This window comes from Dreissena polymorpha, chromosome 1 (genome assembly GCF_020536995.1).
Source record: "Dreissena polymorpha isolate Duluth1 chromosome 1, UMN_Dpol_1.0, whole genome shotgun sequence".
Lineage (NCBI taxonomy): Eukaryota > Metazoa > Mollusca > Bivalvia > Myida > Dreissenidae > Dreissena > Dreissena polymorpha.
Window position 1 is genome coordinate 116,860,483 of NC_068355.1, and position 16,303 is coordinate 116,876,785.

Consider the following 16,303-nt stretch of genomic DNA (forward strand, 5'->3'; position numbering starts at 1 on the left):
GAACGTACATGTAATAACATTTAGGGGCGCCAAACGGGGAACCATATTGTCCGGAATGGCGAAAATACACGAACTATTGCTTGTAAGCATAAAATCAAAAAACATTTTTTGGATTTGATGGAATATCGATTTTAATTCACTCGTGATTAAAGCATAGCTATATTTTTACTCGTGGCTATTTTCTTTGATTACCAGTGAATTAAAATCGATATTCCACCAAATTCAACAAAAATCCTCCATTTATTAAAGTATGATACGTTCTATGAATGGATTGTTTTTTGAAAAAGTACAGATAGAATTTCAATAATCTTGCGTTGACGTCACCTTATGACATGTTTCTCATATGTGGTTTTATCAACTGGCATGCACAGGTTAAATGTGAGGACGTCAACATGTCGTTTTGGGTTATCAGTAACATATATCTTGACAATGTCAAGGGTCATGTTGTTCACAATATATAGTCATCTCAAACTAGAAAGTAACAATCTATTCTTGAACTTAGTTATCAGCTAAGTTACATACTAAATATAAAGCAGTCTGTGGACTACGATTTTACATTGTTTTATTCTGCTTTGCTTTTTGATGTACTGTTTACTAGTCTGTCATCTTTTTTTTTGTCTGCAAAAAAATGGAAGCCGCAATTCAACTGAACACTGGCGTTTTATATGTAAAAGAATTTGCTTTAGTTACAACTTACATGCTTTTTTCTTTAAGGTATGATTTTAATTGCTATGGCCTTTTCTTTCCAACCATATATATTTGATATATTTGAAACACTATTGGACGTTTTTCACATTTTCATTACATTTCCTCCTGAAATGCATTAAAATTATCTGTGATTTGCACTTATAATGCTACTTTCTCACAGGTAAACACGAGGGAATAACGTTGAAATTATTAATTTGCTTATTAAATCACGTCCCATGAAGCTGGGACGCTGATTGCTAGAACGCCATTGATGCACGCCTCACATGTAGTTTGTCGACGTCTACATGCTCTTTGATCTCTGGCTTTCTGTTTATGACTTGATGTCTGTGGAAGGTTTTCTTGAAATCTGATATTGCCCACGGTTTCCAAGGGGTCAAATTGCCAGACGTTGTATATATGTGTGTACTTAAGCGGCATGGTGAATCATTTGCAACTGTTTTACGTTGGCCAGCTGCTCGTGATGACTGACACGATGTTGACCATACTGATCTGTCAGTCCTTGCCATAGGTGTGTTTAAGTCATTCCGTCGGTGCTTATGTCCATTTAGTTCAAACTGGTCACGTAGCTGCAGTGTGCAATAACGAAAACACAAGTATGTGAGCAGTCCAAGAGCTGCAGCAGCAAGGTGTAAAGCAGTAACAAACCATGCAATATTTTCAGGCATATTAAAGAATGTCAATTCTTCAGACGGTATATACGATTCAAGAATAGTGTAATTGCCAGGCATTACAACTATTGTAAAAGGAGACGAGTCCGATAAATTGTTTGCCTTGTCGCGAACATTTAATGTGTTTCTGAACGTGGATCCCACTGGCACAATAGACAGGTTTATCAGTGTGCGCACAACTCCGGCGTTGTCAATCAGAAATGAATCAATATTCTCAGAAAAATAATAAGATAGACGTTTGTTTTCTATCGAAATATCATGATCAACTGCTATGGCATAGCCGACACTGGACAAAATAGGTGTATCCTGTGTCACCACAAAAACATGGCTTGATTTGACAAACAAGGGTCCATTGTCATTAATGTCCGCTACAACGATGCGCAATGGTGCGGTTGCAGTAGCTTTAAGCTTGTCACTGGCTATAACTCTACACGTGATGTTACGTTCTGTAGTCAATAAGTGGTCTACATCAATATTGTACGTCTGGGTTATGTCTGCTGTTTCCACGTTCATTTGAAATATGCTATTAACTTCATCAAGATCGCATTCGAGTGAGTAGGTCACTTGGTCATCTTTATCTTCATCGGATGCCTTAATGATCCCTTTGCTGATCACGCGTCCCTCGTTGCTTTCATTTGTCTTGATCCAGTAGGATGTGTGTTCAAATCTTGGTGGCTCGTTGATATCATTAATGGATACTTTAAAATCAGTACTGAATGTATTATGTCCATCAGAAACTGATGGATATAATGTGACGTCTGATTCTTGTAACGATTCATAATTAATAAAGGACCGAATATAAATCTCTCCAGATGTTTCATTTATTGTGAAAAATGGAAAGAATTCGCTGGGTTGAATTTGAAGTGCAAACAACAAATTATCAAGAGGATTTACATCAGAAGCTAACACATGTAAAACAAGTGTTCCGACTGGTAGATTTTCTGCAAGGTCGATTTTGAGATTATCTGGTATGTTGTATATATACGGCGGCGTGTTGCGGTCAGATACGCTAACAACCAGTTGTTTGGGAGGCGCAGTGTTGTACGTATCACTAGCGACAATGTGTATTATGTACATGTCCGACATAGCGGAGAAAAGATTACCAACTACAATAACAAAACCGGCGTTTGTTACGGTAAATGGACACGGAAGTGGTTCGCAGGTCGAATTGAGAGACACCGTATTTCTCTCGGCGTCTTCAACTGTGATCCGATATACTGAATCTCCGAAGTTAACCCTTATTGAACTGACAGATACAGTTGCTGGAAGATTTTGAATAGTTGGCACTTGATTTGGCTCTACTAAAATGTTGACCAAACCAGAATCGGAATCGTGTCCGTTGAAACAATGAATTGTAAGGACATATTGTTGAACCTTTTCGTAATCCAGACTATGAGTTGCCTTCAAATATAATGATGCTTGAAATCGATTTGACTTGACCGAAAAGAAAGCCGATTCTTCTGTTGGTTCTACAGACTTAACATCACATATCACGGGTACAGAGTCTGCGACTGAGATATTAAGTAAAGGCACCTCGACCGATCCAATATCCTCGCGCACGGATACCGAAGCTGGTAGATTGATAATGGCAGGCTTTGGTTTTTTAACGACAACATTCAATAGAGCAGTGTCTGAATAACCGCAGTGGTCGGATACTGTAAATACTAAATTATATTTGCCAACAGGTGGTGTCTTCGCTAGGTAAGCTGTTAGAGTCGACCTATTGAACTCGAAGTGATTCATATTATCATTCATGGTTATTCGAAACGTTATTGGCACTCGGTCATCCACAAAGTCAACTAATTGCAAACGATAAATATCTGAACCAACTGTTAAATGCTCAAATATTTCAACATCAGCGTCTAAGTTTTTGAATTTAGGTGCAACTCCCTTTGAAACAATCGCTTGAATGGCATATGTTCGCGACTCAGTTGCTAGTACCTGGGACCAGTCCATCTCGTTTTTGACGTCAACGGGCGTGTTAACAGAGTTAATTAAAATGCCTTGTCCGGTACTATCTATTTCAAATGCCACCATCGCTTCCTTTTCATTATACCATCCAATGTGGTCCCCAACATCAACAGCTAAGTGTTTGTCAAATGTAGTCCGTACAACGACCTCGCTGTCCTCTTCGCCTGTGTTGTAATGAGTGGCATATTCACCACGTAGCGTGTATCGTCCTGGGCCAGTTTCTCGCCAAACCTGGAATGTTATGGTGCCTGGATTTTTTATATTAAATTTCCATTCGGATATGTATCCGCAACACTGGACAATAGATTGCTGGTCTCGGAGCATAAATAACTGACCAGAATTCTGGTCAACCTCATCGCCAATTTGAGAAGGATCGTCGGCACCCAGTATGTCACTAATATTGCAAGGAGTGCCTGAAAATAAACGTGTATATGTAAGAGGTATTCGCGAAATATACACACTTAATGTTTTACAAAATAACATGTTTGGCCCGATGTATAAGGTAATGCAGAATGCATATTCTTAGCGTTACATTTATAAATTATATCTTAAAAATAATATTTAATTCGTTTTCCGAAAAACAAACGAACACATTTTCTTATAATTACCTTCACTAATTATAATCAATCCAAATAGAACTATACATTCTACGCCAAACATGACTGCTTTCTCCAGCAGCAAAAACTGAGTATTTTTATTAAGAACCCCCATTAAATTCCATTCGAATATTGGTTTCCAGAGCTTCATATACCTATGTGATAAAATGCAATAATGTCGTCGTTAATATACATCTTGTTAAATGAAGCATCGTTAAACGCTAGTTCGAACAGTTTATGACTAGGAAATTTGCATTTCATTTTCCCGCCCCAAATGAATTGAGTGACGAAATTCAGTATTGAATGTAAATTTATTGTTAAGAAGCACAAGTCAAAACACAGAGTTAAACGAACTTAATTTTGATTATACACTCCATACAAGTACACCTGCCTTTTGGAAACATTGTATTCGTCGGGAAATAATCTAAATCATATTAAATGCGTATTTCTAGAAAAAAACTCACATTTCATTAGAATTGATGCTAACGTAAAAGAAATGATAAAGCCATTTTAAAACAGAATATATCATTTTATAATGTGGTTACTTTGTACCACTGCATAACCACTTGATAAATTAAAGACGGACATTTTGGTAGATCAGATCGGCGAGTTATAATGTTTTGTTAAATCTATACGAATGGGTTAATAAACGACATTTATAAAAGCATATTATACATAATAATAACATTTTGGCTGAATATGATGTAACATGGGCCTGATATATTTGACCAAATATAGCATGTTAGTGCTTGATAATATTTCTATTATTTATAGTGTTTGTCAAAACTGGGAATATCTTCAAATAATTCATAAATTATCATCTAGAAATGTTATTTGAATGTATCCACACGATAAGTATTAATGCAAAGCATCAAAGGGCGCCGGGAATTTCAGTGTAAAAGGCACTCCATGAAGTTACATGGAACGATTTTTTTCTACTGTAAATATTAATATATTGGCCTATTATTTTAAACAAAATAGAAAAAGATACTGGTATAACCATTATCTATGATTTTGTGTTATAACCCCCAAATAACCATTATCTATGATGTTGTGTTATAACCCCCAAATAACCATTATCTATGATTTTGTGTTGTAACCCCCAAATATTTCATAGTTCATTTTATTTACATTGGTTTACTTTTTTTACTGGCATCCGTGTGCAATTTTCATTTATGGAACAGAACTGTGTAGGTTTTAACAAATCTGCTTCATCTTGTAAGCGTTATTTCATATTTTTCTCAACTTCAAGGGGAGATGATTCTGAACATATTCTTACGTTGCTCATTTACGATAGGGTTTAAGTACTCATTGATATGAAAACACTGTAAAAGTTGTAATGTGTTAACGACCCCCCCTCCCCCCCCCCCCCCCACCCTCTCACACATATATTTCATGGGCATAATAAAAACAAAAAATGGTTACAATAAAACAGCATATTTATTTAAACTAAAATGTCTACATCAAAACAAAAAGTTAACATAGAACACAAATAAAATAATTTGATTCTACTGGGGCTCGAACCTTGGTGTTGTATGCAGATGACATTGTGATTTTCGCAAATTCAGCAGAAGAACTGCAAAAAAATTTAGATTTTTTATCGACATATTGTAACAGATGGAAATTAACTGTTAAAGGGATCTTTTCACGCTTTGGTAAATTGACAAAATTGAAAAAAGTTGTTTCAGATTCGCACATTTTCGTTTTAGTTATGATATTTGTGAGGAAACAGTAATACTGAACATTTACCATGGTCTAATATAGCCATTATATGCATCTTTTGACGATTTTAAAACCTAAAAATTATAAAGCGTTGCAACGCGAAACGATTGAATAATTTGGAGAGTTCTGTTTTTGTCGTTAAATTTTGTGAAACTACGAAGATTGCTTATATAAGGTATAAAATACGTCTAGCATGTGTACTCGGCGGAATAGCTCAGTAGGCTGAAGCGTTTTTACTTCAGGACTCTGGCAGGTCTCCAGGGGTCACTGGTTCGAAACCTGCTCCGGGCAATGTTCTTTTCCTTTTTTTAATTTTATTCTTGATTTTTTACTGGAGCTTTTACGATCCAATGTTTACATTTATCAATATAAAGCATTTAATGAATAAGTTAAAAAATGCCAAAATCTGTGAAAAGGCCCCTTTAAAAGAGATAAAACCAAAGTACTTATATTTAGAAAAGGTGGTAGACTTCCAAATAATCTAAACTTTTATTATGATGGAAACCACATAGAAATTGTGAATACGTATTCTTATCTCGGTATAATATTTACATCAGGAGGTTCATTCACGGAATCACATGGGACATTGTCTGGTCAGGCTCTTAAAGCGATATTTACACTCAGAAAATATTTGTACAGTTACGTTAATATTACTGTTGAACATATGTTAGATCTCTTTGAAAAGATAGTTTAACCAATACTGTTTTATAGTGCTGAGGTTTGGGGATTTGCTCGAGCAACGCCGATTGAAAGAGTGCATACAAAGTTTTGCAAGTTTGTATTAGGTGTTTAATGTAACACTCAAAACGATTTTATTTATGGTGATCTTGGCCGAATGGATTTACATTCCCAGAGGCTTGTTTGTATTATTAAATATTGGTTGAAGATCACTGGCTGTAGTGATAGAAAATATGTGTCATGTATTTACAATACTATGTTAAATGATATTGATTATAACCCACGTAAGCAAAACTGGGCTTCACTAGTTAAAGATACATTGTGTAGCTTAGTTTTCTATCATGTATGGCTGCAACAGAGAGTTGGAAATAATAACCAGTTCATTAGTGTTTTAAACAACGTGTTAAGGACATATTTGTACAGGATTGGCATAGTAGATTGGAAAATTCATCTCGAGCGATATTCTATAACACTTTCTGTAATTTCCAATTTCAACCATATCTTAAACATGTAAATGTTAAATGCTATAGAAATGCTCTTACAAAGTTACGAATGTCATCACATAGATTAAATATTGAAACAGGTAGATGGAATAGAACGCCAAGGGAACAAAGGCATTGTAACAAATGTAATAAATTAGAGGACGAATTTCATTTTCTTTTTGGGTGTAAGTTATATGATAGTGTACGAGGAAAATATCTTAAGCATTATTACTGTCATAGACCAAATATGTTTAAAACTGTCGAGCTGATTACAAATGATAAGTGTGAAATATTACGAAATCTAGCTGTTTATGTAAGCAAAGCCTTCGAACTGAGAAAAGCACATTAATAATGCATTAATATTTATATCGTTTATTGTATAGTATAAACTATAATTCACTATCAGTTTCCTGATTCACTTGCCCGACTATCAAAATTGCAATCGTTGTGGGTGTAACTGGGGTCTCTGCATTGCAAATATATGCAGAAATACTTATCAGACACCATAAAGCCAAAGTATTTAGCGCCATACGTGTATTACATGACTACATATAAATTTTAAACTATGCACACAGGGATTTATAAAATAAGAATCGTTTTAACCCATGGTGATGTATACATATTGTATAATATTAGTGTGGTAGGATCATATGCATGTACAAGATAGATCCATTATTGGATCCATTATTGGATGTAGTGATGAAACAAGATCAATAATTTCAGTAAAGTATACTGCAACAAAAGGATACAATCGGTGATTAAGATTTTCAATATTTTGTTTTGAATCTCGAATCTTAAACCATATCAACTAAGTCTAGCAGTTTTGGGTATACTGAACATATCATTTAGTAAGAGAGAAAACTCTTCTGTTCCTTGTGAGAATGATTGGAAGAGTTAGCTTTCTTTTCTGCACTCGTTTTTCTAATAATCGCCTTATTTCGATGATAACGGGGTCATTGATGAAATAGTTTATTCAAGTCTCATCACCTTAGAATTACTGTACTTATGTTTTCGTAATGTAATATGAATATTAAATCATGTTATGTGAATATTACATTAATATATGTCTATTCAAGTCTCATCACCTTAGAATTATTGTACTAATGTTTTCGTAATATAATATGAATATTACATCATGTTATGTGAATATTACATAATTATATGTGAAGAACATACAGTTTGTTAGAAAATTCAATGATTTTGAAACTGTTATTTTTATTAACACTTTTTATAGACCATTTTTTTCAAATAGAAATATTGAAATATCAAATTAATATATGCTGTGTAAATACTGTATGTTTCTTTAGAAAATTGATTTTGAATTTTGAGTGGATGCGATATGTAGTATTTAGTATCAGAACATTATCGTTTATTCAACCATAACGTTTTTTATGCAACACCATGTATTATGAATATATGAATGATATGATATATGTTGAACAAAGACCATAACGGCCTATTTCAACTGCGTAAATGTATTTGTCGAAATAAAAGTTCTTCTATTAAACGAGCGATATATCTTTTTAGAAAAGTCACATAAGTACTCAATTAGCAAAAGCAACTTCAGTGAAAATCATTTAACCCGCCACCTCAACCGAACATGTTAATAAGTATCGATTCGTTTTTGCTCAGCATAATTATCATTAATGTCATCTCATTTGCTCTGATGGCAGATTGACCCATTTATCTCGTCAAGAAACCGTTATATCACCTGAATGCCGACGGAATGTATATCCATCGCCGAATACGGATCAAGTTCTCTGTTTGCTACAACGGTTTAAACTTCTTGTCAAAATACCCACACCTTATTTGTCACAAACAAGTTTTATACTTTTTGATGAGGTAATTTTATAAAGGCAGTCGCTCGTTTTGTTTAATGTGATGCTTTTGCAATGCATGTGTTTCACGTGCAGTTTGAGCTTAGGTTCAATTACGTGGCTGTTTAACGATCGAATAGTCTCTTGAGGTTAAATTACATTACAACACATAAAACGACATTTTGAGCACAAAACATTATTTAAGCTTGGTATGGTTAATGCAATGGATTCGAGCTTAGACCGCTTCGAATCATCCTGAACCTCACCTTAAAGCCGTAATATGTAACAAAGGCACACAAGAAAACCACTATTACTATTTGATCCAACACATTAACAATTACATTTTAGAAAAGAATCGAGTGAACGATTGGTTTATTGAATATTTGCAACAACACATTTGTAAATTTATAATGTCTTATACTTAAAACGTGTACCAAATTGTTTATTTATAATATATATATCGTTTATATTAACACATTGCAGATATGACAATTGCAAGTATTTGAAATCGTAAAGTAGTGGTGAAAACACATTTAAAGTCCAGTTACAATTTTGTGTTTAATGTGTAACGATTGGTTTTAATGAGCCATGCATAATGTTATTGATATTATTGAAAGTAGCATTAACTAGAGGAAACAAAATGGCATTTTCATGATTTAATACAAATGGCAATTGAGTTTTAAATGGACGTTCGCACGCTTCATTTGATCGGAAGTGTATGTACAGGTACATTAATACATGATTTCTGACCTTGATGAGATTATTATTGAGTTACCATCGTTCTTATCCACCTTTTTTGTTTTCTTTAGAATTAAGTATACCACCAAATGTATTAACTAGACAGAGTTGAAAATCGGGTCGTAATTTAAACGTATATTGTATAAATAATAAGAAAAATAGTTTATAAAAATATAATACAAATATTTCAACAAGATTCCATTCATCTTCAAATAAAGACTTGACCACAAGCACAAAACGAATTTTATGTACTTGCTCAAAGATTTTGGAACTTGTTTAAAGCTTGTCTTTAAAGGACCTTTTTAGGTTTTGGTAAATTGACAAAATAAAAAATAAAAACAATAAAATAGTGTATCAGATTCGCAAGTTTTCGCTGTAGTTATGATTTTTGTGAGGAAAAAGTAATACTTCACATTTACATGCTCTAAAATATCCACTATATGCATCTTTTGACGATTTAAAAACCTGAAAATTATAAAGCGTTGCAACGCGAAACGATTGAATAATTTGGAGAGTTCTGTTGTTGCCGTTAGATTTTGTGATAGACTTGACTCCAGGGGTCTGTGTTTCGAGCCCAGTTGAAGGCAACTCTTTTCTTTCTTTAATTGTATTCTTGTGTTTTTGTTACTGGAGCTTTTTAGATCTTATGTTTACATTCATCAATATAAAGCATTTCATGAAAGACTTCAATACATGCTAGAATCTGTGAAAAGGCCCCTTTAAATGTCTTAAAGTGTTAATCGTTGGGAACTAAAAAGCTCAATTATCACAACAACAGAAGAATTTCTGAAAGAAAAAAGAGTCATCAAAGTAGGTTTCGAACCGCGTTCCGACCTATCTTCTCGGCCAATCAGAATAGCATTCTATAGCATGTCTAAACAAGCCACTTGTGTATGGAGTATTTGGCAGCATTTGGTATGATGTTTACTTTAAAGCATGAACCTATAGGGATGTAATCTCTATCTTATGCATGGGGTTTAGGTCGAAAGCAGGCCACCGGAACACGCTTTCTACCGGTGTCTGCGTTCAGCTGATATGCATTTTCTAGTAAGTGTGTCTTATATCTTATTTGTTGCGATTATTGAAAGAGGACAAATACGAGGCTATCAAATTCTGAAATAAAGGATAGGCAAGAAAAATGCTTTGGAATTAATTATATATGTAATGGGGTCGTGTAATAATTTTATTTAGTGTAATCTAACCACGAGGAGAATATTAGTTGTTTGCAACAGTACACTCTGGATCAGCAGACGATTTATTTCATGCCTATCTTACGGCAATCTGAACGCATCGGACAGTGGGCTACACCACACCGCCGATATGGCGGAATTGTCCGAGGTGTCCCGATTGATCTTACGGAGGAATCCGAGATAGCCGATGTATCACGATTGGCAACAGTAATGCTATATTTAAGAGGTCAAAATTTAGCAAATGTATTCGACCTTGAACTTCCGTGTTATCTGAACGAAAATACGTGAGACATTTAGATCTATACGAGAATAGTAGAATAAATAACTCCATAAACATAAAAGTTAGGTTTACTGCAGTCGAATTACAAAAACTATGCCGCTGTGTTTTATTTACACAAATTTAAAAAGCGAATGTTTCGGCGAGGATTTTGAAGAGAATTTCATTTCATGTTTGGCTGACACATTGAGTAAACCAAAAGATGTGAGTATTATCTGGTATTATGAAATGTTGTGACGATAAAGTTTACTTAAGTAAAGTGGTAATGGTTAAATATGTTTCAATATATGCATGCTTGTTAGAAATGACGCTAGTTTTTAATTAATATAAGCTTATGTTAAAGATCAAGGAACTTTGTAACAACATAGAAAGTAGCTATTTATACTTTCGGTTTGCTAAATACTTGTATGATATCGACGAGAACTAGAACTACAGTTTTTACTGTTTTTTCCTCTGTCTATATATTTAAACGTTAAATTAGTGCATTTTTAATATAAAGCAAACACATTCCTATAGATATACAGTATGGTAGGTTCTTGTCGAGTGAAATCACGTTATAGAACGCCCTCTCACATGATGCAGTCGTTACGGAAAGTTTTAGGCTATTTATAGAATGCAAATCTTGATTGAAATTGCATAAGAATCTACGACTTAAAGGGGCCTTTTCACGTTTTGGTAAATTGACAAAATTGAAAAAAGTTGTTTCAGATTCGCAAATTTTCGTTTTAGTTATGATGTTTGTGAGGAAACAGTAATGCCACAGGTATTGGGCGCGTGGACAAGCCACTTTAATACTATCAATATGTCATAAAACATTTTTTTTCATAAATATATATATATATTATATCAGATTTTTTTTTTTTTTTTTTTTTTTAAAGAAAAAAATTGTTTTATGATATATTGATAGTGTTAAAGAGACTTGGCCACGCGCCCAATACCTGTGAGTAATACTGGAGATTTACCATGCCCTAAAATAACAATTATATGCTTCTTTTGACGATTTAAAAACCTAAAATTTATAAAGCGTTGCAACGCGTAACGATTGGTTCGAGCAGGCTTTTTGCCCTTTGTTGATTTTGTATGATTGAACTTTTCCGGGCTATAGCTCAGATAACATGTCAATAGACCAGTTAACGAGTGACTGTACGCGCACCTTTATAGTTTCGACTCCGCCCATTGGTTTGCAAAAAGCGTAGTATTCACACAAGCACATATAGAACAAGTTCGTTATCAGTATTACAGTATGAAGTTATCAAAAAAATAATCGACACGCATCTTCGTGACCACGCATCAACACATATTAGCGATCCTTTTTCCATAAGAAAACCCCGAAAAATTGATCAACTTACAGAATAAAATTAAGGAACGTTAAAAAACAAATAAGGATGAAAAAAAATCGATTCCATGCACACAATATATACTGACTGACTGTAATGGTATTTGTGTTGGAAAACTAACACTGTAAAAAAATGAAATAAATTTTCGTGAGTAATTTAATTGCTTTGATTTAGTAAAATGATTGATTTGTAAAAAATGACGTTAGTCATCAACAAAACCGCCGTTATTCAGACAAAGCTCGTAGTTACTAGTTTTACAAATACGACCATTCACAATACGTAGAGACGTCGTAGATTTGCAAAGATCTATCAATTTATAATCGTTTACTATTTTGAACATTATTGGCCGAGACCCGTACGGCGGTATACTCAGGAGCAAAGTCAGGTTAGTCCAATGAATTATTTACACAATCATTCAGGATCAAAATCATTTTTAACAATCTTTCTGTTTAAATCGCCACATATAAATGCACACCAAATATAATAATAAACAGGAATATCATGTTCAAAAGTATCAAACAAATTAATGTTACAAACTTATTTGCCCGAATATATTCCCCGCATGAAAACACATCTTCAACAGTAATAAAAAACAGGTGATCGAATTTAATCCACATAATGGTGTCTTTATAATTTTTGACTATGTTGCCATTTTTAAATTATCATTAAAAAAATACCCCCCCCCCCCCCCCTATTTCTTTTTTCTGAACGATTGTGAAACTCTATAAACTGAGTGAAGTGTAACCATTTAAAGAAATATTGCTATTGTTGTTGGTGCAGGATGCATTAAAAAGGCAAATGCTGGAATAAGCAATTATATTAACAGAATTGGTTGCTTGTTCTTTGTCCATGCACGTTCCATGAGAGAATCGACAGCTCACCCTTAGCGTCCCTTAGTCCCCGACCGATTGGCCGTCCTCGTGTTTGGGTATCATAAACCAGCAAGGCCCGTTTCCCTTTGTCCCTAGCGTACTTCGTTAGTTTACAAAAAATCGGATGACCAGGTGACCGATATACTCGATAAAACCGGATGGCATCCACCTTTTATGTAAAGAGCTTTTGGACTGACTTTATTTGTTCTCCCCGATTGCGCTCTGAAACTTCCGCGGCTAATTTCTGATCGAGCTGTCTTCCGGATTTTTTGCAAATATAGTTTTATGCCTAATCGACTGCGATTTGTGGTAGGATACCTCCTCCGTCGGCTCGTTCCGTTGTCTCCTCAGCTCGCTTACCATGGTAAACCCATATCGACCAACTATACCCTGTCTTTTAAACGGCTCACCCGCTCTTCTTTGGCCTTAGCCTGATCCTCGATTGCGACCGCTACATTCCTTATTTTTTCTAAGTTGTTATATTTTGTGATACTACGAGGATCGCTGATATAAAGCATAAAATGTATCACTCATTGTATGAGCCCGCATAACTTAGTGGTCTTCTTTTACTGCAGGGGTTAGTGGTTCGAGACCCAGTTGAGGGTTTCTTTTTTATTTCTTTTATTTCTTTAATTTTATTCTTGCTTTTTTTACTGGAGCTTTTTTATCAAATGTTTACATTTATCAATATAAAGCAATTTATGACAAACTTTAATATCTGTCAAAATGTGTTAAAAGGCCCCTTTAAAGGCAAAAAATACGAGTCCGTTGAGACCAACAAAGTGGTAAGGGCCGACCCCATTATGCTCTACTAATTGAACCGGGTCGACCATATACGCTGAACTTTTAACGAAATAAGGACTGACTGACCCATTTGCGTTTTAAACCCGGAAGGGACAAACAATCATGTGTTGTAGTTTTATGCTTTGTACGATATTATACTTTCATAATCAATGTTTGCTGTTTTGAGATTTGAGATTTTAAGCAAGATATTCATGTTTCAAGGACCCATTTGCTTTATAAGTATTACATTCAATTTAAAATGTTATCAACATACCCCAACACGAGAACCTAGCAAATACAGTGTTCGTACGTCTTTTTTTGCGAGCAGGACATCAGAAATATTCTTAAATCATAAACATACGACCGGTTGATGATTATTTTCTACAATTGGATTAGATAAATCATCGTTACTTTTTCAAATATGACCACCGCTTCCAGAATAAGACAGTAAAATGTGGGCCCATGTTATATATTCAAAACATTGTCCAAGTGATATGAGCCAGTCAATGGGAAAAACAGACTTGCATGTGCGTCAAGTATCGTCCCCGATTAGCTTGTAAAGTTGGAACAGGCTATTATTGGAATATACTTTCCGCTTGTATGGAATTTTTTGTATAAAGGATGTTCCTTCTCGACTAAAATGCAGTAGAGGGGAAAGTGTTGTCCCTGATAAATGATATTATCTTTTTGAATTTTGCAAGTTTGTCATAACTAGAAGATAACATGGGTGTCGTTTCTTCATGTAAGTTGTGAACTGCTGTCGACCTTACCGCACCGCTGAGGTTCCTCTGAGTTCGGAGTTGAAGATCATGATCGTAATATTTCACTGAATTGAGGCAATCAAGCTATTTCCTTACTATATACATTGGGCACTACGTTATTTATTCTCAGGTCAAAAACGGAGATCTTAATAAATTTGGAATCAACACATCCTCCTATCTTGTGGGAAAAACGGCACCCGTACAATCGGCTCCTTGCGTTTTTTGGCATTCCGTGACAATCTGCACCACGTAAATTTGTCGACCAGGACAATTGGCCCCCGATTTAATTGTCTACCCGAAACCGGATACCATTCTCCTATTCAAAATGTAGGCTGTATTCAAAATATGAATAACACTGCCCGCTGTGTGTTTCAGCGGATAACAGTTATACTAAACGCAGGCTCACGGATGACTTACGCGGGCGAAAAGCAGGACGGTGTTCTGTGTCAGATCCACTCCATCGGCGTGTTCGACCAGGAGAGGAACCCGGACTACTTCCACAAACTGTGCTCGTGGTTGAGCGCCGAGACAAAGCTGGAACCTTCGAGGTCAGTTGGGGTGTCAAAAATATCATAGTTGCATTGACGTCCAACTCCACCATAAATCATGTTATATCCCTTTAAGTCTTTAATTATCAAGTAGACATAAATCTATTGCTCCGCATTTCATTTTATGTAGACCGATTTGTCGAAGGATTTGGATTAAATCGACTGAAGTATGAAATAAGGTGCAGTTGTTGACCACCGAAATATAAATCCGTCATTAGTCAACTGAAATTGTCAAATAATGATGTTTTAGCCGCTCAAGATGGTTTTCTAGAGCAGTTATTCAGAGAAAGTAGCGATGGACGAAAATCAAAAAGTTCCACGCATGAATTTTCTATGTTGTTGTTTATTGTTGTATGTAAGTGAGGTACTTACGTCTTGACTATTGTCAATGATATTATTAGTGCCATTGAGTAGTTTTGAGATGTATCTGTTTGATTAGTCTATGTTTCCGACAATAAAAACTTTTGTATGTTATAAATGTAATGTTCGTTTTTTATTTATAGAAAAGTGACCATATGTTTATAATGAATAAACTTCTGTGCGTGCAATATGCGTTTAATATTGTTGTCCCCTACCGGTTTCCCCAGACGGGATTTATGGTTTGCGCTCTGTGCGTCTGTTTATCTGTCTGTCACACTTTTCTGGATCCTGCGATAACTTTAAAAGTTCTTCATATTTTTTCTTGAAACTTGAAACATGGCTAGATGGCAATATGGACATTATGCACGTCATTTCATTTTGGTCCTACATCAAAAATTCTGGTAGCTATGTCTACAAATATAAAAAAAATCTAACAATGGTGGAGCCGGTAGGGAACATATATTGCTTGGCAATAGTCTCGTTTATATATGTTATTTATGACGTTTTTAAATATTTTCAGAATCACTTTGCAATTTATTGACCTTCCAGCACACATGGTCAAGAAGGGTTTATGATACACCAGCTGTTATCGAGACATTTGTTTACTGGTTATATGTAATTATTTATAAATGACAATAAACTAATTTTAACTGAAACGTTTAGTATGTCCTTTCGATCGGGTAAGGTAAAGATTGCATTGAAATGGAACAGATAAGTAAGAATTGAGTTCGTTTTTATTTTGAAAGTGTCATTATACATTTTACTAAGTTATCGTTAACGAAACAATTGATACAA

General features: G+C 34.8%; 2 protein-coding genes across 2 annotated transcripts; one reads left to right on the forward strand and one right to left on the reverse strand.

Moving 5' to 3' along the window:
* Positions 1-801: 801 nt before the first annotated feature.
* LOC127846444 (cadherin EGF LAG seven-pass G-type receptor 3-like) lies at positions 802-3,671 on the reverse strand. Its single transcript, XM_052377733.1, has 2 exons — positions 1,662-3,671; positions 802-813 (listed from the first exon to the last, which is right to left on the reverse strand). Exons 1-2 carry the CDS (start codon positions 3,669-3,671, stop codon positions 802-804), a joined length of 2,022 nt encoding a protein of 673 aa, XP_052233693.1.
* Positions 3,672-10,812: 7,141 nt separating this feature from the next.
* On the forward strand, positions 10,813-16,164 carry LOC127846732 (uncharacterized). Its single transcript, XM_052378231.1, has 3 exons — positions 10,813-11,051; positions 14,976-15,148; positions 16,029-16,164. Exons 1-3 carry the CDS (start codon positions 10,944-10,946, stop codon positions 16,081-16,083), a joined length of 336 nt encoding a protein of 111 aa, XP_052234191.1. The 5' UTR covers positions 10,813-10,943; the 3' UTR covers positions 16,084-16,164.
* Positions 16,165-16,303: the final 139 nt, after the last annotated feature.

Coding starts and splice junctions, on each gene's coding strand:
- LOC127846444 (XM_052377733.1), bottom strand. CDS start 3,671: ATGCTCCGAGACCAGCAATCTATTGTCCAGTGTTGCGGATACATATCC.
- LOC127846732 (XM_052378231.1), top strand. CDS start 10,944: ATGCCGCTGTGTTTTATTTACACAAATTTAAAAAGCGAATGTTTCGGC. Junction 11,052..14,975: donor CATTGAGTAAACCAAAAGAT/GTGAGTATTATC, acceptor TGTGTGTTTCAG/CGGATAACAGTTATACTAAA. Junction 15,149..16,028: donor ACAAAGCTGGAACCTTCGAG/GTCAGTTGGGGT, acceptor AAATATTTTCAG/AATCACTTTGCAATTTATTG.